The sequence below is a fragment of the Mustelus asterias genome, chromosome 11 (assembly GCF_964213995.1).
Source record: "Mustelus asterias chromosome 11, sMusAst1.hap1.1, whole genome shotgun sequence".
NCBI classification, from domain to species: Eukaryota; Metazoa; Chordata; class Chondrichthyes; order Carcharhiniformes; family Triakidae; genus Mustelus; species Mustelus asterias.
The window spans coordinates 107,854,204-107,881,515 of NC_135811.1; the positions used below are offsets into that span (position 1 = coordinate 107,854,204).

The 27,312-nt window shown below is 42.4% G+C and overlaps 1 protein-coding gene across 1 annotated transcript in view; it reads left to right on the top strand.

The window, feature by feature from the left end:
* The window catches only part of skap1 (src kinase associated phosphoprotein 1), a 402,040-nt gene that overhangs the window by 247,071 nt on the left and 127,657 nt on the right, over positions 1-27,312 (top strand). Inside the window, exons 5-8 of the mRNA XM_078224498.1 lie at positions 4,652-4,735; positions 11,083-11,166; positions 11,902-12,020; positions 15,904-15,967. Coding sequence (XP_078080624.1) covers positions 4,652-4,735; positions 11,083-11,166; positions 11,902-12,020; positions 15,904-15,967 — 351 coding nt within the window. The remainder of the gene's footprint in view (positions 1-4,651; positions 4,736-11,082; positions 11,167-11,901; positions 12,021-15,903; positions 15,968-27,312) is intronic.

A 27,312-nucleotide genomic window follows, 5' to 3' on the forward strand; every position in this document is an offset into this window, starting at 1 on the left:
TTAGAGGACAAGGCCTTCATGAATAATCTCAGCTGGTACAGGAATTGAACCCACGCTGTTGGTGTTGCTTTGCATCACTAACCAGCTGTCAAGCCAACAGAGCTAAACCAACTCCTGATTTGTGCCTTATAGATGGTGGGCAGGCATTGGGAAGGCAGGAAGGCAGGATTCCCAGCCTCTGATCTGCTTTTGTAACCACAATATTTATAGGGCTGGACCTGTTAAGTTCCTGGACAATGGTAATGGCACGACATTGATGGTGGGGAATTCTGTGATGACAGTGCCATTGAGTCTGAAAGGGTGCTGGTTAGTTTCTCATTGAAAATAACCATTGCCTGGAACTTGCATAACACAAATGCTACTTGCCATTTAACTGCCGTAGCCTGAATGTATAGGAACATCACCACGTGCAAGTTCCCCTCCAAGCCACATATATCACTATTCCTTCATTGTCAATTCAAAGTCGTGGAACTCCCTTAACAGTCCTGTGATTGTACCCAAACCGCATGGACTGCAGCTGTTCAGGAAGGCAACTCACTAACATCTTCTCAAGACCAATGGGGATGGGCAATAAATGCTGACCTTGCCAACGAAGCTCATATCAGAGAATTAATTTTAAAAATGCACCGTTTACTGTAAAACCTCACACTAAGATTTTTACATCATGCAATTTTTGTTGGTTCTTTATTACATTCTCCTGTTGGGAGAGTGAAGGGAATTATTCTGCTTACGGAAAATATCCGAGAATTCTATGAGCACAGCAAGTGAGGTCAATTTTCTATCTGGAATTCCAATGCTGCTTTGATGAATCTGACTTTTAAGAAAATGATCGTTAAAGAAAAGAAGGGATGAGAGAGAACTGAAACCCCTGACTTCATCCCTTACTGTCTGTAATGAGTGTATTTTTGACAAGGAGGATGTGGGTGTTTTGTAACCATTGAGTGTGAGATCAATTTGAACAACCAGCAGCAAGCTTTTTGTGTGTTTAAATGAAGCAAATTATTCATTCACATGGTCATCACAAAAATCTAATGCTATGTTGCTCAAGCATCTCCCCACTCTCTCTCTCTCTCTCTCTCTCTACACACACACACACACACACACACACACACACATACGACATGGAGATGCTGGAGTTGGACTGGAGTAGGCACAGTAAAAGTCTCAACAACAGGTTAAAGTCCAACAGGTTTATGATTCTGACACACGACAATGCAGAATCGTCGAGCAGAAACTGATGGCCAAGCACAACATGAGGACGGCCTCACCAGGATCTTGGGGTCATGTCACACTATTTGTAACCCCCACAACTTGCCTCGGCTTGCAAAATCTCACTAACTGTCCTGGCTGGAGACATTCACACCTCTTTAACCTGTGCTTACTTAACACTCGCAATGCCTGCACCTGTAAAGACTTGATTACCTGTTAAGACTTGCATTCCAACCATTATCATGTAAATTGAGTCTGCGTCTATATATGCCCTGTTTGTGAACCCAATCCTCCACTCACCTGATGAAGGGGCAGCGCTCCGAAAGCGCGTGCTAACAAATAAACGTGTTGGACTTAACCTGGTGTTGTGAGAATTTCCTACTGTGTATACACACACACACACACACACACACACACAAAATGAGGTTAGTACACTTTCACAAGTTACAAACAAAGGAATTGTTTGTAAAGCACGTCATGGGCTCAACTTGGTGCTGGCCAGATGAAGAAGGGGATCTTTTCCACTTTTTGAAGTGTAGCTCGGTGAATTCAAGAACCAAGGTCATTGCAGGATTCCCTTGAAAAGATGGATGTATCAGTAGGTCACAAAGTTAGTTGCCTGTAGTCTTATTCCTGGGAGGTTGGTTTTCTGGTTGACTTGAAAAGGAACAGGCTTGAAGACCATATCATGTGATGTTGCAGTCTCCAGTGTTAAAGCATAGATATTTCTGTCTTTGCTACTGCCGCTGTTCCTTGCCGTGTTGTTTGCAAACTGACTTGTTTCTCCCTGGGACATGGAGTATGTAAAGTTATCTAAAGTCAGTTTCAATCAGGTGCCCACCTGATACTTCTATTACCCACCTAGAATGATTTGAAGCTCCAAGCCATTGCTACACAATAGTGAATGAATGGTGGCCATGTTTATTTATAATGAACAAGTTTCGCTGCAGTTCCGCTTGATAAATTTTGAGGTCGGAGACAGGAAGTCTAAGAGTCCATAGATTTTGAGTTTTGGCTGAGGTCACAAACTATAGGAGCTGTAAATTTCACACAGCGCATTGTCTTGGTATGTCCATTCAAGGGTGACACCACCATGGTCATTTAATTAGGGACTTTCCAGAAACTTGAGGTTGGCTGTGAAGAAATCTTAGCAGCTTTATAATGTCCATTTTTGAAAGAAACAACAGTTCCAGAAAATCCTATATTGAGTCCAGTCCATATTTAACTTATGAATTTTACACGGCATGGCATTGGTTCCGAAATATTCAAAATTATTGGAATCCTTTCATTGATTTGCATGAGAGTCAGGTCGTCTGCCTCTTCCTCTGCATCAAAACCCCTGAAAAGACTTGCATTTTCATATTGCCTTTTGCAACCTCAGGACATCTCAAATTGCTTTAAAGGCAATGAAGTGCTTTTTGAATTAAAGTTATTGATGTAATATGGGAAACATGGCAGCCAATTTGTACACAGCAACCTCCCACAAGCACCGAAGGGTCATCCTGACTCAAAACGTTGGCTCTATTCTCTCTCCCCAGATGCTGTCAGACCTGCTGAGATTTTCCAGCATTTTCTTTTTGTGTCTCACAAGCAACAGTGTGAAAACAACCAGATACTTTTTTTTCCTGAGGGATAAGTATTGATGCCCCACTCTTCTTCAAATTAATAGCTGTGGGGTCTTTTACATTCACCTGAGACGGTAGATGGAATTTTAGTTTAACCTCTCCAGTGAAAGATGCCACTTCAGACAGTGTAGCACTCCCTCAGTACTGAACTGGACAGGTCAGCTTAAACATTCATGTTCAAGACTCTGAATTGGGACTTGAGTTTTCTGAGAGATGAGAGTGTCACCCTATGAGCTAGGGCTGGTGTAGAGAGTCCTGAGCTTGAAGCAAAGACAACAGCAGCTCGAAGCTGGACAATGTTTTACTTTTATCCCTATATATTTATGTGGGTACTGGACTGAGTCTTTACCTCAGTGGGAACATTCCAGCCTCTAGGTTAGAATATGCAGAGTTCAAATCCCACTCCAGACAATCCCCAGAGAATGGAATCCAGACATCTGGCTTGAAAATCTGGGATTGATATCCAGTGGAATCCTCAAGTCCAGGCATTGTGGACCCACCACTCATGGTATAGATTCTGGAAGGCCATAAAATACCTACCCCGTAGGGTGAAATAATGATGCCTATGGTCAAGTCACAGGCTGTTAATGAAACTGCAAATCTTTCCACAACTTTACACCATTCTCTCCAGGAAAGGAACATGAAGATAGTGAAATAGGATAGGATCCTTCCTGATTCTTCAAGGTTGGAAGAACCTCCTTATGCAGATGGACCTTTATAAGGAAATAGTGAACAGAATCTCATTACATCTTAGATCTTGCAGAATGAAAACTAAACAATGAAGGAGGCTGTGCAGACGCCCAGGGAGTCTCTGAACCTATCAGGGATGTTAAAAGGTCATTTCTCTCTGCATATGTCAATGTTCAATATCAGTTAAAGTCATTAAGTTTTCAGCACCGGCTGTTGTTTTTCTTAATGTACATTTATTGTTCTCTTTTTCTGTCTCTCGTGCTGTACACCAGGAGACTTTCTATCCGCCCCCCACAATGATACCACTCTAAAACAGCTTGAATGGGGAGATGATTCCACCCCCCCCCCCACTTCCTGTTTTCCCTTACTCCTCAGTCTTCTCCCCTCCCAAGATTACACTCCTTATGCGTTCTCTCTTGAAGACTGACTCCGACATAGGTGCAGTTATCTAGACACCTGTAAATCTCCATTACTTCTCCAAAGTGGACATTCAAGTGTTGGCTTAAATAGACTGTCAGTATTCCCCCTTCTCCTACCCCTCTGTTCCTCAGAGCCTCATTCTTTTTTTTGGACTGGGTTTATCCGGTGTCAGATGTCTTTTCATGAAGGATTTCCGTTGTATGCTGAGATGCTAGCAAAACATGTTTTCAATAATGGACGATGAAGAATCACTTCTGCTCTTACTGCTGGCCTGGGCTCATTGGGCTGGCCTGGACTTATCAACCTGTTTGGCCGTGTTAGCCATGGAAGGAGCTTTCATGGCAAGTCCTGAAGTGGGTCTTGAACCTGGCACTTGTGACTCAGAACCAAGGCTTCTACCCACTGTGCCATAAGACCTGCAGAGTCTCATTAAAATATGTGCGTGACTGACCCGAGTCTTTGAGCCCACCTACACATCACTCCACTCCCCCTTCCACTACCTTCTTTAAAACCTGGGTTGAGTCTGAGTTAAAGACTTTTAAAGTTTAACATCCCATCCGACCCCCAATCCTCAGATTTCTATGGATTAACAATTCAGTAGTAATTCCTAAAAATGTTAAAATTTTCCTTTGCTAAGATTGTGAATCAAATTTTGTTACGCAGAAGCAAACTATTGATTTTCTTGACTCTGTTCTGTTTTACATTAGGTCAATATGGAGATATCGCAAACATCGCGGCACAGGACCTGCCCAGTATTATGAAGCAGGGTTATTTGGAGAAAAAACGCAGAGGTACAGAATAAAAAGATTTCTCTGTCTCTTAATCTTTTCTCCTTGTGACCTTTCTTGAAATTTAGGAAATGCAACAGTTTTTTTTCCTTCTGAATAGCCAGATAAAGGAGTTGTTTTTTACTGCTTTACCCCCAGGACCTGTTTATATCCAGCTGAGAGAGATGGGGTGAAAGTTTTCCTTCTCAGGATGTCTGTGAAATGTCTGAAGAGCAATGAACATAGACAGTTTGAGCTTAGTTCAGCATCTAACAAACTGCTGTTCTCTGTAGTGTATAGATACAATAGACAATGAGAAAATGTAACTCAATCCATTGCATAAGTGGTTCAGAGGGGATCTGAGGAAAAAAAAATTCACCCAAGGGTGGTGGAAATATGGAATGCGCGGCCTAAGAGAGTGGTGGAGGCAGATACTCTTGCAGCATTTAAGAAGCATCTGGACAAGCACTTAAATCGCCAAGGCATAGTAGACTAAGGTCCAAGTGCTGGTAAATGGGATTAGTATAGATTGATATTTGATGGTCGGTATAGACATGGTGGGCCGAAAGGCCTATTTCTATGCTTTATGACTTTCTCAATGACTCACCCCTTGCCACATCAGAATATTATTAAAAATGAAGTCCAGGAAATGCTATTCATCCAAACTGGAATCCAGCCAGCCACCCCTTAAATCCCACTAACTTACCAGTGAGTATTACTAATGTTACCATTATCCACCACATCTTGTCCCTTTTGAGTGAAATAATTTTTCCTGAAAACATCTGTGACAACTAGCATTTATATAGAACCTGGAACAAGATAGCCATCTCCTAGCGCTTCATAGAAGTTTAATGAGGCAAAGATGAATGTCAAGCCATTGGCGATATTCAAAAAGGCTAAAATCTTAGTCAGAGGTGGTAGTTTTTAAGGTAGGTTTTAAACAAAGTGAGAGAGTTGGAGAAATTTAAAGACTGAATTCCACAGCTTGGGGCCTAAATAGATAATGGCACAGCCAACAATAGTGGAACTAAGGAAATTGAAGATGCACAAGAAGTGAAAGTTGGAGGAACACCGGGATTTGGACGGCTTTAAGGCTGGAGAAGTCATGAAACAGAAGATGAGAATTTTAAATTTAAGGTATTGAGAAGCGGGAACCAATGTTGGTCAACGAGCAATGAGGTGATGGGTAAGCTAGATTTAAATTAATGTTTCACTAATTTAAATTTATATTGTCTTGTCCTTCTGACCTGACTTGTGCGGAAATAATATTCCAGATTCATCTTATCTGTACACCATTTATTCTTTTATATACCTTGGTAAGATTCTCTTTAACTTTCTTTTCTCTCAGCCACACAGTTTAATCTTCTCTAATCGTTCTTCATAACTCATCTTCTGTACACATGCAATCATTCTTGTTCCTTTCTTGTTGATTATCATCAGTGTATAAGTGTTCTATTTAGGAGCATTGTACATGGAATACTGCACATAATTCTGGTTACAATCTGTTCTGTGATTGACTTTTCCCAATAAATAAAGTTACAGCTACCAGGGGAAGGAATTTGAAGAAATACGTTCTACCACCCCCAAAATGCAATTAAACATCCATGCCATACCTGGAGCACTGTGCATAGTTCTGGTCTCCATATTATAAAAAGGATATAGAGGTGCTGGAGAAGTTTCAAAAAATGTTTACAGGGCTTGTTACAGAGGTTATAACTATCAGGAGGGACAGAACTGGTTGGGGCTCTTTTCTGTAGAAAATAGAAAACTGAGAGGTGACCTGAAGGGAGAAGTTTGATAGAGAGAGGATGTTTCCACTTGTGGTTGAAACCAAAACTAAGGGCCATATATATATACGATGGTCACTAATAAATCCAATACGGAGTACAGAAGAAGCATTTTTTTTTTGAGAAGGTAGCAAGGGGGAGGGTCGATGAGGGTAGTACATTCCATTTAGTCTATATGGATTTTAGCAAGATTTTTGATTTGGTCTCACGTGGCAGACTGGTCACGAAAGTGAAAGTCCATGAGACCCAAGGCAAAGTGGTAATTTGGATTCAGTATTGGCTCAAAGTCAGAAAACAAAGAAATATTATTGCTGCGTGTTTTTGAGACTGGAAGGCTGTTTCTAGTGGGGTTCTGCAGGGCGTCCATTGCTTTCTGTGGTATAAATCAATGATTTGGACTTGAAAATGGGGGGAAATAATTAAAAAGCTTGTAAGTGATACAAAAATTGCTTGTGTGGCTCACAATGAAGAAAGGTGTAGAGAGCAGGAAGAAAGCAATGGACTAGTCAAATTGGCAGAACAGTGGGAAATGGCATTCAATCCAGAGAAATGTGAGATCATGCATTTGGGAAGCCTCAAAAAAACAAGGGAATGCAATAAATGGTAGGATACTAAGAGATGTATAGTGGAATAGAGGAACCTTTCATGTATATCTACAAATCCCTGAAAGTACCTGAACAGACAATTAAGGTGGTCAAGACGGCATTTGAGATACCAACAAAAGGCTGATACATAGTGGAGCATTGTTGTATGTTATTGTTAAGGTTGCCCAGACACTTGGGAGCAAATATCCAGGGAAAAAAATAATTGAGAGGGCAATGAAGTTGTTTGTTTTTGTAATTTTCTGTCAACCATTATTGCTTCCAACTTTTAAAAAAAATACTGGACATAGAGAAGTAAAGGCTGCTTGACCAACAGTCAAATACCATCCAGTTAGATAAAAAAGACACTTGCTTACCAATTGAGCTTGGGAAGGTGAGACACCACGAGATGGACATGATGGGTGACCTATGTCAGGAGTGTGGGGGCGGGGCTTTTGAGGTAATCCAAAAACATCTCCTGGATAACATCCAAACAAGTAACCAGTGAGATAGGCAAAACTGCAACCTCTCCACCCAATAAATCCAAATCTCCTGAAAGATGTCAGTGTAGACACACTGCAGATACCTTGGATTTGAAATGTATGATTTATCAAGCAACATTAATAGTTTTTTGTTATTTTACCGGTTGATTTCTGAGATAATAGAGATCAGTAATGTAAAATGTCTACAGTATTAGGCTGAGAACAGCATTTTTAGTTAATTAGTGTAATCTGCCATATTCTGCAAGGTTTTATCTCTTGCAATCAAGTAGCTAAGATCTCACAAAATTTCCGTCAGTTTGAAAGACACTCTCATCTGCCAGTATTTCCACAGAGACCTCTTTTTCCCTAAGTGTCTTATATTGTTTCTTTGTGATCTGCACAGTCCATTACACAGGAAGACATTGCTGATTGAATGTTGTGTTCATTACACAGGGGAGCACTGCCAGTCTCTGCCTTGTAGAGGAGGGCGCCAACCTTTCTTAAAGTTAATTAAGATCAAACATTTCAGGAACAGGAAAAGGCCAGTAGGACTCAGCCAACCTGTTTTTTTCAGAATCCAACTCCAGCCTTCAATTCCCTGTCTCTGACTTAGCACATCCAGGAATAGGAAAAGACCTTTCAGCCCCTTGAGACTGTTCCGCCATTCAATTAAATCATGGGTGATTTGCATCTTCACTTTTTCTACCCTTCTGGGTTCAGTAACCTTTTGTAGCCCTATCCAGTGAAAATTCTTAATCTGAGTTTCAAATGTCCCCCGGCCTCAATAGTTTTTTGATGGAGAGAGTGCTACATTTCCCCTCCCCTTTGTATGAGGAAGTGCTTCCAGACACCACCCTTGAATGGCCTGGCTTGAATTTTAAGGTTATACTCCCTTGTTCTGGACTTAGTCTCTTGAACAGGCTTATACTGATTCAGCGCCCAACCCCAGCCACCTGTTTCACATTTTAACTGCCCCTTCAATGAAAAGTTACATTTGGTTCTCTCCTCTAATTTCAACTTTATCTCCCTAGGGGTTTCACTCATTGCCCATTGTGGACAGTTTGCTTTTGCCTGGGAAGGAAAAATCCTTTAGATTGATATCACCTGAAACATCCAGTAGCAGGAAACTGATCACGTTATGGGCAGACAGTGATGAATCTGAGTTGTAGGAATGTGTGAATTACTGGATAAAGGAAAGACAAAGGCCCACCCAGTTCTCCTTTTGCCATCTTGACAGTCACATAATGCAATGATAATGCAGTTATTGGTTAATCACAGCAATCAGTCTCTCTCTGGGCAGGACCCAGTTATTGCTGATATGCTGTATCTTTTTTGCCACCCAACAGAGAGTCCAAACATGGTGAGGGTAGGCACATCATCAGCCAACCTGCAAAGGGGTAGGTACTGTGATGTCATGCAAACATGCAATAAAAAAAACCTGAATTGATGTAGTGCCTTTCGTGACCTCAATGTCCCAAAGCTCATGGCTAATGAAATGTTTTTTACAGTTATCTGTAGAAACACGTCAGAAAGTTTGAGATATGAACCAGGAGTGGGAGTCAGTCAGCCTTTCGTGACTGCTCCAATATTCAATAACCGGTATTCTGCATTCACTCCATTTCCTTGCACTATCCCCATCATATCTCTTTGATTTCCTTAGGGCCCAAAAACGTTTGATTTCAGTCTTGAATTTACTAAATGACTGAATATCTACAGCCCTCTGAGGGAAAGGATTCTGGAGATTCACAAGCCTTTGGCCGGAATTTTACCGGCATACCTGCCCAAGATCGTGCCCGAGGCCAACGGAAAATGCCGTTCTGCAAGCCTAAATTAGGGCGGGCATGTCGGTAAAATCAGGGCTTCTGAGTTAAGAAACTTCTCCTCATTTCTGTCCCAAATGGTCATCCCTTTGTTTTGAGACTGTGACATGTATTTCTAAACTCCCTAGCTGTGGGGAAATATTTTCCCCGCACTTTTGTGCACGGTAACCTCCCACAATAGCAATATAATAATGAGCAGAAAATAAGTTTCTTTTCATGTCAGTTGAAGGATAAAAATGGGCCAGGACACTACGAAGAGCTCTCTGCCTCTGCTTTGAAATAGTGCCATGGGATCTTTCACATTTGCCTTAAAGAGCAAATGTGCCATACCCCATAAAATCTCTTTAATGACTATTCTAATTCCTAATCCCAAGTTTTTTGTCTGGAAGCGATCAATTCCAGATTGCCAGGAAACGTCTAATTCCTCATCTCAGCCCATACTCCAATTTTCCTGCAAATTCGACACTTAGAATCTTTTTGGGAGAATTCTACCCAAAGACTCCAATGACATCTTGTAGGACGTTGTCTCTTCGCTCCCCCGCTGTGTAGAACTGTAAGGATTCCAATGTGTAAATTGACCAGTGAAATTAGGCTTGTGGTAGACCATGGTAGAAAACCCCTGGCAGATTTCATGGTGGCACAGTGGTTAGCACTGCTGCCTTACAACGCCAGGGACCCGGGTTCAATTCCCGCCTTGGGTCACTGTCTGTGCGGAGTCTGCACGTTCTCCCCATGGGTGGGTTTCCTCCAGGTGCTCCGGTTTCCTCCCACAGTCCAAAAATCTGTGGGTTAGGTGCATTGTCATGCTAAATTGCTCCTTAGTGTACCAGGATGCATAGGTTAGAGGGATTAGTGGGGTAAATGTGTGGGGTTGTGGGGATAGGACCTGGGGTGGGATTGTTGTTGGTGCAGATCCGTTGGGCCAAATGGCCTTCTTCTGCACTGTAGGGATTCTCTGATTTCTATGATATTCTTTATGTCTGACTTTGACTGCATGCGTCAGCAGACTGTTCACCCGCTGAACCCCTCAGAGATGCATTGTTACCTCCAGCCAATTCAAGCACTATCCTGGATGACCTCCCATCATCCACCCTCTGTAAACTTGATTTCATTCAAAACTGCTTCCCCCATATCCTAACTTGTACAAAGTCCCATTCAGCCATCAGCTCCCTGTGAAGGCCCCGAGTCTAGCAACACGCCCCTTTTTTAAAAAAAAACCTCAACCTCATGTTCATGCCTCACCCCTCCCTATCTTTGCGAACTCCACAGCCCCTACAACCTGCCAAAATCTACACACACTTCCAATTCTGGCCTCATGCACCTCCCCCATTTTAATCATTCTACTATTGGAGGTTGTCCCATCAACTGCCCAGGTCCCATGCTCTGTAATTTCCTCCCTAAACCAGTTGATTATTGTTTGATAATGCTCCTGTCAGCACCTTGAGATGTTTTACTACATTAAAGATGCTATATAAATGCAAGTTGTTGTTATGGGAGGATATCAAAATCCATTCTCATTCTGTACTCAAACAATATTCGTACACTGTAAGCAGGCTTGTTGTGCTGGGATGGGTGGGTGAGTGGGAAATGGGGCTGGGAGTTGGGGAGTGGTGAGGCAGAATGTGCCAGTTCATTTTACCATTTGTAAATTAAATCTCCTTGAAAATTAAATTTTGACTTCTTCCATTTATTTTTCTTTAGATCACAGTTTCTTTGGTTCCGAGTGGCAGAGGCGTTTTTGTTTGTTGAACACAAATATGTTCTATTACTATGGCAATGAGAAAGGTATCAGTACAACCTTTGCAAAGTTTATACGGTCTTCTACACGGGACTCTTGCTGAAATGTGGATCTCTAAACTCCTTTTATACTGACCAGAGATGTGCATCTTAATATTCACAAGAAGTACTAGTCTCTGGCAAGGCCGGCATTCATTGCCTATTCCTTAATCACCCTGAGGTTTTGTGCAACTGAATGGCTTGTTCGGCCATTTCAGAGGGCAAGGAGGAGTGAATCACTTGAAGTAGAAATGCTATTGTCCATTCCAATTTGTAGACCTCTTGAGTTTTCACCATGGAACTCTGAATGTGGGTGGTGTGGTGGTAATATCACTGGACTAATAAGTTAGAGGCCCAGGTTAATGGTGGGCATCTGGTGGGATTTAAATAAGTTAATAACTAGAATATAAAGCTGGTCTCAGTAATAGTGACCATGACAGCTATTCTTGAGTGTAAAAACTCATCTAATGTCTTTTAGCGAAATAAATCTGCCATCCTTACCTGGTCTGGCCTATGTGTGACTCCAGACCCACAGCAATGTGCTTGAATCTTAACTGCCTTCTGAAATGGCCTAGCAAGCTACTCAGTTGTCAAGGATAACTAGGGATGGGTAACAAATGCTGGCCTTGCCACAATGCCCAAATCCCGTGGAAAAAATAAAGAAAAAGAAATATAGTTCCAGTTCTACTTTGTTGGTTGCAGTGTTCCATTCTTTGTCCAATTTATTTCTCCGGTTTCTTGCAGATAAACAGCAAAGAGGTGCTTTTTACCTCAGTGATGCTTACCTGGTTCCAAACCTCCGGAAAGATTCCAAAAAGAATGCCTGCTTTGAAGTCATCAGTTCAGACAAGATGGTGTATCAGGTATGAACTCCCCCTGTTTTATAGAATGTCTTTGTAACGGTGAGGATCTGGAGGTGAAAGTGTTCAATTTAGCAGCTTTAAAATATTTGGATGAAAGAAGTCCTGCATTTCTATAGTTCCACAATCTCAGAACATCCATTTGAGCATTTTATAGCCAGTTAAGCATTTATTAAGAACAACAAAGAACAGTACAGCACAGGAACAGCCCTTCAGCCCTCCAAGCCTGCACCAATCATGTTGCCCCATCTAGACCAACTGCTTATATCCCTCTATTCCCCTTTTGTTCATATGCCTATCAAGATAAGTCTTAAGAACAGTTTCTGTTGCAGAAAACGCAGTGGCCAATTTCCATGCATGCAGACTCCCACAAATAGCAATTAGATAATGACCAGATCAACTGGGAGATCTCCCATCCTTGTATTTGAAATAGTTCTGGGGATCATTTACATCCATCCAAGTGGACTGGCAGGGCCTCAGTTTAAAATCTCATCTGAAAGATGGAACCCTGACAGTGCAGTACTCCCTCAGTACTGCAGTAGGAGTGTCAGCTTGGCATATGTGATCATGTCTTGGGGAAATGTTTGAATATATGACCTATCTTTGTGGTGAGTGATTTGCACTGAGTCATGACAAATAATAGGTGACAAATAATAGGTGTGCAACAGCCACTTAATAGGTGGCTGTTGCACATTGCTAGCTTTTAATTCAGTTAAAGGCTTCAGTTGATCACCATAATGCTCATCGACCCTATAACCTTTTAAGCATGGAAGTACATCATGTTGTATTGGTGTAAGATTAAGGTAAAAGTGAAATATTTGTCCCCATTGTATCAAAATAAATTTGAGACACGCCCATTCTTCGTGTCGCCCCTCTGACTCCCTTAAGATGCTCCTTAAAACTTACTTCTTTGATAAAGTTTCTAGTTACCTATCCTAATAGTTCCACATGTGGTAATGTTAGTTCAATGTCAAATTTTATCTGATATTGCTTCTGTGAATCACCTTGGCATGTTTTTGCTGTATTAAATGTGCTATGTAAATGCAAGTTGTTGTTTGGTCTCACTGAAACAATTGACAGAGCAAATCACGTAAAGGATCCTCTCTTCCTTTCCAGGGTTTGTAACATCATGGCGGTGACTGACATCTATGCTCTCCTCTCTTAGGCAGGGAAACACTCGATGCCATCACCACCCTCCCCCTGTTTTACCTCCTCCTTATGTCCCTGCTGCGTGGATATTCATGGGGATCTCTCTCCATTGCATTCTTCACTGCAGTCTTGTGCTCCTCTGGGACTTGCTCCCCGTTAAAAGCCAAATCGATTTTAAATAAACAAGTTGAAATTTGTGTCTGCTAAGCTGTCTCTGTGGCTGATGTGTATACATGCACCGGGGTGATCCTTGGTGCACTGAATTAGATTCTCAGTGCATTCCCTACCACAATATCAGATTCCTCTGGCGCCACCTCAAGCATCTATAAATTGTGTATAATTAGGTTTATAGTGAGTGTGATTATCAGCTAGAATGAAGGAGAGACACCGATGATAGATTGCTGCTGAAGATGTATAATATTTCAGGAGGTGGGCTAACTTCCTAATTGAAATGTTTAACTTTTTTTAAAAATGGGACTATTTGCAATGAGGCATTTCTACACTATGCTGGGTATTTAACATTATCGCTAATGTCACTGCAACAATAAGATGAAAGTTTGAAGATCTAATTATCATACAACTAAGTGTATCGTCCATCTATCTCTCCCCTTCCCAAGATTTTACCCTCATAAAGAAACCACAAATTAAAGGGTCAAGTATGAGGCCAGGCTGCACAAATTTCAGTTCTATTCCCTTGAGTTTAGAAGGTTGACAGGTTATCTAATCAAAGTCTTTAAAGGGATACAGGGATTTGTGGAGTAGATGCAGAGAAACTATTTCCTTTGGTGAATGAATCAAGACAATTGGGGCATAATTGCTGTTCCTTGGCTATTGCTTGGCCAAAATCCTGGCACTCCCTCCATAAAGCATTGTGGGTATACCTAAAGTGCATGGACTGCAGCAGTTCAAGAAAGTAGCTCACCACCACCTTCTGAAGGTGAAGCAGTAAATGCTGGCCTATTCAGCGATGCCCTCATCCCATGAATAAATTAAAAAGCCTTAAAAGTAGAACTCAGTCTTGAAGAGGTCAGATCAGAAAACATTTCTTCTTCACCCACAGTGTTAGTGGGATCATGGGGTGGGTCTCCATACTAGAAAAACAATCTCCTTAACCTCGAGGGATTCCCGGAGTGAGAGGGTACTCCCAAGAGGAGAGATTGAGTAGATTGGGCCTTTGAAGTTTCATTCTTTAGAGTTTAGAACTCTTATTGAAATATCTAACATTATGAAAGAATTTGACTGGGTAGCTGTGAAGAGGCTGCTTCCACTGGCTGGAGAGTCTAGAAATAGGGGTCAAAGTTTAAGGTGAAGTTTAAGGCCATTTAGACTTGAGATTAGGAGTAAAATCTTCGCTTAGAGATTTGTGAATCTTTGGAATTCTCGACCCCAGAGACCCATGATGCTCATTGATGAATTTTTGCAAGTCTGAGATCAATAGATTTTGGAAACTGAGGGAATCATGGGATAGGACGGGAAAATGGAGCTGAGGTGAAAGCTCAGCTATGATCTTACTAAATGGTGAAGCAGCCTCAACAAGCTGAATGGACTTTTCGTGCTCCCAGTTCTTGTTATTTTCTTTGCACAAAAGGTAGTGAAAATCTAGAACTGACTTCCTACAAAAGGCTATTGAGCTGAGGTTCAGATGGAATGTATAAGATTTAGATTGATGTTAGGTGAGAACATTAAGGGTTACAGGACCAAGATGGGTCAGTGGCATTACAAATTAGCCATGATCTAATTGAATGATGGAGCAGATGGGATGGTCAGGTAGTCAAGATGTGGGTGGCGGGCATGGGAAGATGGTAAGGTGGTACGCTTGCCCTCTGCAATCTACCTAAAAGATCCCATGGAACTACTTTGAAGAAGACTATGGCAATTCTCCCTAGTATCCTGGACAAAGCTATAACCTCAATAGACATTAAAAAGAGACAGGTTATCTGGTCATTATCTTATTGCATTTATGGGCTCTTGCTGTGTAGAAATTGGCTGTTAAGTTTCCCGTTTTACAGCCATGGCCATACTTCAAAAATACTTCATTGGCTCTAAAGTGCTTTGGGACATCCTGAAGTTGTGAAATGTGCCATAGAAATGCAACCACTTTTTTTTAAAGTTCTTTCCTTTGCATTGTGGCATAGAGTCATAGAGGTTTACAACGTGGAAACAGGCCCTTTGGCCCAACTTGTCCATGCCGCCCTTTTTTTTTAAACCCCTAACTTAATCTCACTGGCTGTCCTATCTGGAGACAATACACATCTCTTTAACCTGTGCTTAATGCTCCCTCCACTCACATTATCTGTATCTTTAAGACCTGGTTGGCTGTAGAGATTCACATTTTAATCAGTATTCTGTAACTTGATTTTGTGTCTCTGTATGCCCTGTTTGAGAGCAGATATCCACTCCATCTGACGAAGGAGCAGCTCTCCGCAAGTTAATGGCATTTGCTACCAAATAAACCTGTTGGACTTTAACCTGGTGTTGTTAAAACTCTTATTCTGTCAAGAAGCCAATTTTGTATCCATTTAGATACCTCACCCTGGATCCCGTGAGATTTAACTTTATGCAACAACCTACCATGCGGTACCTTGTCAAAGGCATGTTGTATACTCATTGATATAGCTGCCCATATTTCAGTTTCTTGCAATTTCAGTTGTGGAATTTTACTTAGTAAAATTGTGAGAAAACACAGGAGAGGAGATGCAGATTGTTCCCAGCTGATAAATGATTCTTCTCTTTTCAGTTTACTGCGTCGAACCATCGGGAAGCCAAAGAGTGGGTGGATCACATCTCCTTTGTGCTCAAAGGTAAATATGCACTTATCTGCTGTGGAATTCTGTAGGGAGGCCGAGACTGTCAGCTCCAAACCATACTCCCCAAGGTAAATAGAGAGTGTGCACTCTCATATCCTACTGCAAAATGTCTCCATGCCAACAACTCCTGGACACACATGTTGATTGCTTGTGTGTGTGTGTGTTCAGCATAGTAGACAAGCTGATGCAACAGAATTCTGCTTTTAGCAAATCTGGTTGCGCACACATCTATGAGTAATTAGGTTTTACCTGTGGAACATTGCCTGTCGCTACCGCTGCCCTCAGCTCATCTGCTGCGAAACCCTCATTCACACCCTTGTTACCCCCAAACACAACTATTCCAATACTCTGTTTTCCCATCTTTGATCTTCAGTAAACTTCAGCTCGTCTGAAACTCTGCTGCCAGTATCCCAACTCAATTATTATTCCCAGTGCTGATGACCTACATTGGCACCAACCTGCCAATGCCTCCATTTTAAAATCCCATCTTTGTTTTTAAAATTTTCTGTGGCCTCACCCTTCTGCCAGCTTCTCAAATCTCTCCAATTCTGGCCTCTTGGGCATTCACCATTTTGATCGCTCCATCATTTGTTGCTGTGGCATCAGCTATTTGGTGTTCCTCCCCTAAACCCCTCTATCTATCTCTTTCTTCGCATTAAGGATGCTTCACCTGTCACTTTAGTCAAGCTTCTCTTTCTGTGGCTTGGTGTCAAATTTCATTCGATAACATAGAATTGCACAGAAACAAACCATTCGGCCAACTCCTCTTTCCTGGTGTTTATACTCCACATGACACCTCTCCTATTCCATCTATCTCATCTTATTCTTTAGGCAAATGTATTTATTCTCTTTTCTCTCTCAATTGTTTGGTTTTGTTTTCCAAGCCTTTAAGCTTTAAGCAGCACTTCCTGTTGTAACAAGTTCCATATTCCAACTGTCCTATTTTCTCCTCATTTCTTATTGGATAACTATCTTGTATTCTTGGCCCTAGTTTTGGATTCTCCCACAAGCAGAAACATTGGGCAGAATTTAATGGAATGCGCTGGAATGGGCATTAGTGTTACCAAAAGAGAAAATGCTGAAAAATCTCAGCAGGTTTGGCAACATCTGTAAAGAGAGAAAAGAGCCGACGTTTCGAGTCCAGATGACCCTTTGACACAATGTCAATTAGGCTCTTCAGTGTGTCACTTAAAGCCAATTATGCCAGACCCCACCCTGATTTAATGCTTCAGTTTCTTCTTTTCTAAGGATTAGATGATGTTTCTATATTTTCTGTCAATATGCATCATCTCTCATTTATTTGAAACTTCATCCTCAATGTTATCTGCATCTCTCTCACCCACTCCCACCCAAGTTTGGTACCATCTGCTTCATTTGATGTTGAGTTACAATAGTATAAATGATGAATAACAGTGGTCCTAGGACTGATCCTTGTGGAACACCACTTCCTACATTCCACCAATCTGAATAACACATTTCATCCTACTCTTTGCCAGTTTGCTATCCACTCAACTTCCATGTTTGTCCTCTAACTCCCATGCACCAACCTTTGTCCTGAGCTTACCATGTGTTCAGTTACTAAAGGAGCTGCTGTTTGCACGTCACAAAAATGTGTCAGTCTATAAACACTAGTTAGAACAACAGCGTGTGTTTGTTTAGCTCTTTCAAGTGGAGGAACATCCCACAGCACCTCACAATGCTGGGAGGAAAGATGTGTGCCAAGTTAAAGAAGGAAAGATTAACTGGTGTTGGTCAGAATTGACTGCTGAGGAGAGTCTTACAGATGAGGGGGAGGTAGAGCTGCAGAGAGGTTTAGGGAGGAAGCTCCAGAGTTTGGCAGCTTATGGCATGGCCACCAATGGTGGGGCAAGATGTGGAGGGATTGTTGGTGATGGTGTGGTGGGGCCACACCAGGTCAGAGAAAAGCACCAGCAGTGACACTCGCACAAACATGTCCAACCTGACACAGACTTTCCCAGTCATTAAGTGGCTGCTGTGGCTGAGTAGGTAGCACTATTGCCTCTGAGTCAGAAGATCGTGGGTTCAAGTCTCATTTGAAGACTTGAACTCAAGAAATTAGGCTGATATTCCCCATGCCAATATTGAGGAAGTGTTAAATTATTGGAGGTGCCATCTTTCAAGTGAGACATTAAACCGAGACCCTGTCTGTCCTCTAGTGGACATAATCTAAAGACAAGCAGGGGAATTCTGGGCAATATTTACCCCTCAATCAAAATCATTTTTAAACCAACTATCTAACCATTAGCACATTGCCGTTTGTGGGAGCTTGGTGTGTGCAAATTGGCTGCCATTTTTCCATTTACAACCGTGTCTTTGTTGGCAGTAAAGCACCTTGTGATATTCCAAGATCGTGAAAAGTGCTACAGAAATGCAAATCTTTGTTTATTACTGGGAATGTTGTCCCAGGCATATAGTAGGTCTGGTTGGTTTCCCTTGCCAGTGTGGGGATGTGCCTTGGAATCTGTCACTTAGAGTCATAGAGGTTTACAGCATGGAAATAGGCCCTTCCCCCTAACTTGTCCATGCTGCCCCTTTTTTAAATCCCTAAACTAGTCCTAATTGCCCACATTTGGCCCATATCCCTCTCTAGCCATCATACCCGTGTAACTGTCTAAATGCTTTTTAAAAGACAGAATTGTACCCGCCTCTACTACTACCTCTGGCAGCTTCTCCTTATAACTCAAACCATCAAACCATCAAGTAGCACTTCAGTGCTACAGTTTTCCCCAAGTCTGAAATGTCAACAAATCAGAACTGAACATTTTTAGAAAGCAAATCCTAATCAATCCCATTGTGCACAGCACATGGAGAGTTGATACCAAGTCATTTATATCAAGGAATAAGGCAAGGCATATGGTGGCATAGTGGTTAGCACTCTGATTCAATTCTGGCCTCGGGTGACTGTCTGTGTGCAGTTTGCACATTCTCTCTGTATCTGTGTGGGATTCCTCTGGGTGCTCCGGTGCTTCCTCTCACACTCCAAAGATGTCCGTGTTAGATTGAATGTCCATGCTAAATTGCCTCTTAGTGTCAGGGGGATTAGCAGGGTAAATATGTGGGATTAAGGGGAAAGGGGCTGGGTTGGATTGTTGTCGGTGCAGTCTCAATGGGCCAAATGGCCTCCTTCTGCACTGTAGGGATTCTATGGATTAAGTGGATCGAGGTAGGGTAGAATTGGATCAGACAGTATAGATCTCTTTTTAAATTCATACATTACACAGAAACAGGCCATTCGGCCCAACTTGTCCATGCCATGTTTATACTCCACGAGCCTCCTTCATCTCATTGTATCAGCATGTCCTGTTATCCCTTCTACCTCATGTATCTATGTCTCTTCTCCTTAACTGCATCTGTACTATTCATTTCAACACTCCATGTTGTAGTGAATTCCACTGTCTTCATAATTTTTTGTTTTTTAATTTTGAATTCCCCCATCTACATCTGAAATGGAAATTTTCTATGTAAACTAGTCACACCGTGATTTCACAATCCTGCCTCGAGTGGTACTTCAACAACTGTACTGGTGCAAAGGCATAATTACAACATGCTGGCTGGGATTCTCCCAAAAAAATTCTAAGTCTCCAATTCGCGTGAAAACGGGAGTAACTCCTGCTGATTATTTTTGCGGGATTTTCAGATTGAATCTTCCACACTCTGAGCACTGCAAAGTGCCCTAGCAGGATTCCCTGTGAAAATTAGGGGGTGGGGCCTATTTCCACCCAAGAGGTCGGCAGCATAGTGTTGAGCAGGCCACTGCGCATGCACTGACCTGTCAGCGCAGAGATCAGTGCATGCACAGTGGCTCTGATTACCCCCCCCCCCCACCCACCCCCTCCCGATCACTGGCCTCCTGGACTTCCTGGGCAAGCCCTGATGTGCCCATCGCAATCACCCTGACCCTCCACACGGCCAGCCCTGACCTTCGTCCCGACAGGACCCCCCAGGGGGCACCCTCCTTATGCCTGGCGGCCACCATGGCCTCTCTTCACTCCAGTGGGTCGACTGCCTGTTCCCCGTTAATGGGGAGCAGTTGTAAACCCTGCTGAAATGAACCCCTCCTGGCGGGGGTATTGGGGGGGGGGTTAGATGATAGCGGGCCCAGAGGCTTCAGTCCCGGGCCTGCTAATGACATTCAAATTATGATTATAACATAGCAATCAGCTCCTCACCGATTTCCAGCGCAGAAGAAATCTTGGGCTGGGAGATGCGTGGAGGCCATGGCGCCTAGCGGGAAACCCGCTGATGTCTCCTGGCCCGTTGTGCTGCTAGAGCAGCACAGCAGTCTGGGAGAATCACCCCCCCCCCAACTCAGGTAGTCTCCTTTATGAATGGATAGATGAACTTCGAACAAGAAAAAGCTGCTGTGAACGACCTTAGTTATCAGACCTCTTGCACTAAAGGGAGGAGATATTTAAGTGCCAAGTAACTGCCCATTGTCTCTGAACCTCAGGATGTGCCTACCTGGTCGACATCAACAAACTGAATCAGCCCCAGAGTAGCACCATAGAGAACCAGCTTGTTTTTATAAACAGCAATATTTTCATCTGTCTACTGTACTTAAATATGTTCTAAATCACTCATACCTGCATTCTCTGGTTGTTTTAAAAATTGTAATTTGACTTTTATTTTAAATCACATTTACTTTTCAATTAAATTTTAAATGAGCACAGTCCATCTTTGCTTCAAAACCCCAGTGAGCTGAATATTAGTCAGTGCTGAAAAATTCACTTTCTAATTAAACATCTCGTTCCACTGATTAAAGTAATAAAAGTTTGAAGTTTGTTGCTAATTAAAAACAATTTCTAGTGGAAATACCTCGCCCCATCACGCCTGTAGTTCATTTTCTTTTCCCAATGTTTTCCTTTGAAGACACTTAATCTTGGAGATGATCATTCTACAGCCATTAGGCCCCATCCAGTAAAGCGTACAGAATCCTTGGCTTTATAAATAGAGACAGAGTACAAAAGCAAGGAAGTAACAGTAAACAATCATAAATCACTGCTTAGGCCCCAGCTGGAGTAGTGTGCCCAGTTCAGGGCAGCACACATTGGGAAGGATGTCAAGGCCTTGGAGAGGGTGCAGAAGAGATTTACTAGAATGATACCAGAGCTGAGAAACTCAAGTCATCAGGAGAGGCTAGAGAAGCTGCAATTGTTCTCCTTAGGGCAGAGAGGTTAAGGGAAAATTTAATAGAACTGTTCAAAATTATGAATGGTTTTCATAGAGTAAATAAGGAGAAACTGTTTCCACTTATATGAGGGTCAAGTAACCAGAGGGCACAAATTTGAGATGGTTGCATAAAAAGGGGGGGAAATTAGAATTTCTTTCATGTCGTGAGTTATTGTGATCTGGAATGTGCTGCCCGAAAGGGTGGTGGAGGCAAATTCAATGTTAACTTTCAAAAGAGAATTCAAAAAATACTTGAGGTGAAAGGTTCGCAGGGTAATAAGGAAGGACCAATCGACAAATTGAACTAATTGGATAACCAGCACAGATGGGCTAAATGGTCTCCTTCTGTGCTGTAAGATTGTGATTCTTGATAGAACGGGATACATGCTGTCAGCAGACTTCTGTACAAGAGCTGGGACAAGGAATTGGTTTCGGTGGATTCAGAAAAGGAGTTCAGGATGTTTACTCTCCAATGTCAGAGTAACCTCTTCCTCTTTTTTCAAAACATTCTGTAAAAAAATAGAAACAACAGTTTGTATTTATATGGCACTTTTAACATTGTAAAACATCACACGGTGCTTCAGAGGAGCATGATGAAACAAAGTTTGTTGCTGAATTGCATTAGGAGATACAGTACGAGGGCAGCTAATTAAAAGCTTGGTCAAAGAGGTGGGTTTTAAGATGCATCTTAAAGAAGGAAAGGGAGTTAGAAAGGTGAAGAGGTTCAGGGAGTGAATTCCAGGGGTTGGGCCCCAGGCAGCTGAAGGCAAGGCCACCAGTGGTAAAGTGATTTAAATCAGGGATGTGCAAGAGGCCAGAATTGGAAACGGCAGATTGCCTTGGAGGATTGTAGAACTGGAGGACAGTAATGTGCACAATAATACTGGTAGTTCTTACAGCAGTGAATCAGGAACAAAACATAGCCTTTAATTAAAATGATTCCAGCCTAGAATTACTTCCAGCTCCTGGCCCATCCCCATTGACATGTGTCTTAGAAACAGTCTGGATCTTGTTTCCCTAATCTGATCAAGACTTCAGCTGATTATTGACATTTTAGATTTAAGACCAATGTGATTATCATTGCTGTGATTTAAAGCTACACTCCAACGTGAACCTGTCTTTGTGATAATTATCAGGTGTAATAACTACCTGTGAAAGAAAGGCAAATGATTTAGAAAATTGCAAACACTTACTCCCTTAGTCGAGAAATATTCTGATCAGACAGCAGTTTCTGATATTGATTTTGTCGAATTAAATAAAACCGAATCCATGTAAAGTCAAGAAAATAAACCCAGAGCTGATTCAAAAGTAGCGAGCACAGGTTGATACAAATTAAATTTATGGGGTGTTTCGTGTCAATGTTGTTGAGAAACATATTGATTTTTTGCTTCTGTTTTATTGCTGTAAAATCATTTGGAGTGTTATTAGCCTGAGCTTGACTGTAAATATTTTTCAGACTTACCACAGGCACTGCTCGCTACTTTTGTATTGGAAATTGGAAAGTGTGACTGAGCAAAGATCCAATCTGTAGGCTTGTGACATGCTGTTTGGGAAATGTTTCTGTTCAGACAGCAAGAGGATGCATAAAACAGATGCTGTGCTCCCCCTGTTTTCCTGCTTATAGGGGGCATCCCACTGTATCCCTGACAGAGAGGATTTGGGCACATGAAAACGCATCCATGCCTTTATAACGTCCAGACTGTTCCTGGTCATTTCTCACCTTCCAACTTCCATAAAGTTGTGCTCATCCAAAAGCCAGTTAACTCTCACCAAGTCCCTTTTCAGCCCTGTGCTCGCTGACCTACATTAGTTCCCAGTCTGGCAACATCTCAATTTTAAAACTCTAATTCTGGTTTTCAAATCCCTCCTTTACACACCCCTCCCTATCTCCTCCAGCCCAAAAGCGCTCCACGCTTTCTTTGCTCCTCCAGTTCTAGCCTTTTATGCATTCCTGATTTTTATCATACCATCGTTGGTGGCTATGCTTTCAGCTGCACGGGCTTCTTTTTCCAGAATTCTTTCCTTTAACCTCTTTACCATTCTATCTCGCCCCTCTTTTAAGATGCTCCTTAAATTTAGAGAGAATTCTAGATTTCTGCTACCCTTTGTGTGGGAAAGTGCTTCCTGATTTTGCTCTTGAATGACCTAACTCAAATTTTAAGGTTATGTCCCTTCATTCTTGGTTCCCCATATTATCCAGGGATGGTTTCAGGGATGAGGTACTTCAGTTACGTAAATAGATTTGAAAAGTTGGGACTGTATCCCTCGGAGAAGAGAAGGTTACAGGTGCCACATGCTAGCCAGAGTAGGAATGTCAGGATAGCTAAGATGAATACGTGGCTTGAGGGATGGTGCACGAGGGAGGGATTCAAATTCCTGGGACATTGGAACCGGTTCTGGGGGAAGTGGGACCAGTACAAATCAGACGGACTGCACATGGCCAGGACTGGAACCAATATCCTAGCATCTGTGTTTGTTAGTGCTGTCAGGGAGGGTTTAAACTAATGTGGCAGGGGGCTGGGAACTGATGCAGGAGGTCAGAGGGAATTAAAGTGGGGACAGAAACAAAAGGCAGTAAGGGGAAAAGTGGAAACCAAAGACAAAAATCAAAAAGAGCCATAGTACAGAGTACAGGAACTGTGGAGAACTCAGTGAATAGGTGATCCAGTAAGACTAAGAGAAATGAAACACAGGGAGAGCGTGCAAAATATGACAGACAGATGGTCTGAGATGTGTTTGCTTTAAAGCAAGGAATATAATAGGTAAGGTGAATGAATTTAGAGCTTGGATTACTACATGGAACTATGATGTTGTGGTAATTATGGAGACTTGGATGAAAGAAGGGCAGGACTGGCAGCTTAGCATTACAGAATTTAGATGCTTCAGATGAGATAGAGAGGGTGACAGAAGAGGTGGGGTGTTGCTCTACTGATTAGGGAGAATGTTACAGCTGTACAGAGAGAGGACACCTTGGTGGGATCATGCAGTGAAGCTATACGGGTAGAATCAGGAACAGGAACGAAGCAATCACACTGTTGGGGTTATACTACAGACCTCCCTACAACCAGCGTGAAGTGGAGGAACTGATACGTCAGCAGATTATGGGAAGGTGTAAAAACAGCAGGGTTGTTGTGATGGGCGATTTTAACTTCGCCAATACAGACTGGGATTCCTTTGGTGTCAGGGACTTGGATAGGCAGAGTTTGTTCAATGTGTCCAAGAGAGCTGCTTGAGGCAATATGTAGGTAGTCCAACTTGGGAAGGGGCTATCTTAGATCTGCTTCTGGGAAATGAGCCCGGACAAGTGATTGATGTCTCAGTGGGAATTGATTTTGGAAATAGTGATCACAATTCTATAAGTTTCAAGATATTTGTAGAAAAGGATAGAAGTAGTCCCAGAGTGAAAGTACTAAACTGGGGGAAAGCTAACTACGACAGTATTAGGCAGGAGCTTGGGAATGTAGACTGGGGGCGGCTGTTTGAGGGTAAATCCACATCCGATGTGTGGGAGTCTTTTAAAAATCAGTTGTTAACAATTCAGGACAAGTATGTCCCTGTAAAAATGAAGGATGAGGATGGCAAGATTCGGGAACCTTGAATGACAAGAGAGATTGTGAGGTTAGTGAAAAAGAAGATGGAGGCATACATAAATTTCAGGAACTGAAAACGGATAAGGCTCTTGAGGAATACAGAGATAGCAGGAAAGAGCTTAAACAGAGACTTAGGAGAGCAAAAAGGGACCATGAAATGTCCTTGGCAGGCAGGACTAAAGAGAATCCCAAGGCTTTTTATGCATATATAAGGAGGAAGAGAGGAGCTAAGGAAAGGGTAGGTCCATTCAACGACAGTGGAGGGAGTTTGTGTTTGGAGCCAGATGAGGTGAGTGAGGTCCTTAATGAGTACTTTGCATCAGTATTCACAAAGGAGAAGCATATGGTGGATGGTGAGTGTAGAAAGGGGAAGCTAACATTCTAGGACCTGTTAAGATAAAAAGGAAGGAGGTTCTGAAAAACATTAAGGTGGACAAGTCCCCAGGGCCAGATAGGGTCTATCTCAGAATACCGAGAGAGGCGAGGGAAGAAATTGCTGAGGCCTTGGCCAAAATCTTTATATCCTCTTTAGTCACGGGCAAGGTACCAGAGGATTGGAGAGTAGCTAACATTGTTCCTCTGTGTAAGAAGGGCCGAAGAGCCAATCTGGGAAATTACAGGCCTGTGAGCCTTAGATCAGTGGTGGGGAAATTATTGGAGAAGATTCTTAGGGACAGGATGTATTCACATCTGGAAACGAGTAGGCTTATTCGCGATAGGCAGCATGGTTTTGTGAAAGGGAGGTCATATTGTGTCTCACAAACTTGATTGAGTTCTTTGAGGAAGTGACAAGAAAAATTGACCAGGGCAGGGCAGCGGATGTTGTGTACATGGACTTTAGTAAAGCCTTCAATAAGGTTCCTCATGGCAGGTGAAGATAAAGTCATATGGGATCCGAGGTGAGCTGGTAAGATGGATACAAAACTGGCTTGTGCATTGAAAGCAGAGAGTAGCAATGGAAGGATACTTTTCTAAGGAAGTATGTGACAAGTGGTGTTCCAAAAGGATCAGTGCTGGGGCCTCTGTTGTTTGTAATATAGATAAATGATTTGGAGGAAAATATAGGTAGTCTGCTTAGTAAATTAGCAGATGATACAAAAATTGGGGGAGTAGCAGATAGTGAGGATAAAGCAGGATATAAATCAGCTGGAATTCTCGGCCAAAAGATGGCAGATGAATTTAACCCAGACAAATGTGAGGTGATGAAATTTCGAAGGTCTACTGCAGAAGGAATGTATACAGTAAATGGTAGAGTTCTTAAAAATATTAACATATAGAGGGATCTAGATGTGCAGATCCATAGTTCCCTGAAGGTGGCAATGCAGGTGGACAAGGTGGTCAAGAAGGCATATGGCATGCTGGCCTTCATCAGTTGGGGCGTTTAGTGTAGGAATTGGAAAATCATGTGGCAGCTGTATAAGACTTGTTTGGGCCGCATTTGGAGTATTGTGTACAATTCTGATCGCTGCACTACTGGAAAGATGTTGATGCATTGGAAAGGAGAAAAGATTTACCAGGTGAAAAGTTATCTCGGGTAAAGTTCCTCAACAAGGTGAAGCTGGTAGTGGTGGAGGAGTAGCTGGCGATGTTCCTGTATCAGGTAGCGCTTTTGCTCGCATGTCTGATGCCATTCCACCCCTCCCACCTCCACAGCAGCAAACCGCTGAAGATGAGAATGAGTGGGATGCATGAGATTTGCTGCCTGATTTGGCAATAAGTGTCTGTCTCCTCTGAAACCTTGAACTTTTCACTCAGTTTGGAGGATGTGGACTGTTAAGAAAGGTTGAACAAACTTGGACCTTCCATTGGAGCATCGAAGGATGAGGGGGACCTGATAGAGGTTTACAAGACTATGACAGGCTTGGATAGAGTGGATAATCAGAGTCTTTTTCCCAGGGTTGAAGGGTCAATTGCTCGGGGGCATAGGTTGAAAATGAGAGGGGGAAAGTTTAAAAGAGATGTAAGGGGCAAGTTTTTCCACACAGAGGGTGGTGAATGCCTGAAATGCACTGCCGGAGGAGGTGGTGGAAGCAGATTCTATAACAATGTTCAAGAGGCATCTGGATAGATGCATGAATAGGCAGCGAATAGAGGGATATGGACCACATAGAGGCAAGAAAATATTAGATTAGGGAGGTGTCTGTATCGGCACAGACTTGGTGGGCTGAAGGGCCTGTTCCTTTGTTGTACTGTTCTTTGTTCTTTGCTCTTTGTTAATAGGAGAATTGAGAGAAGTATTCAAAATCACGAGGGGTCTGGACAAAGTGGCCAGGGAGAAACTGTTCCCATTGGTGGAAGGATCGAGAACCAGAGACCACAGTTGGGAAGGGAAGCAATGGAGACATGGGGGAAATCCTCTGGTGGAGGCAGGATCAGTTGAGGCATTTGGGAGAGAATTGGATTATTATCTAAAAAGGAAGAATGTGCAGGGTTACGGAGAAAAGGTGGGAAATGGCACTGCGTGGATTGCTCATTTTAGAGCCAATACAGACACAATGGGTCAAATGGCCACCTCCTCCTATGCCATAACCATTCTGAGATTCCACATAAAATCGCTGA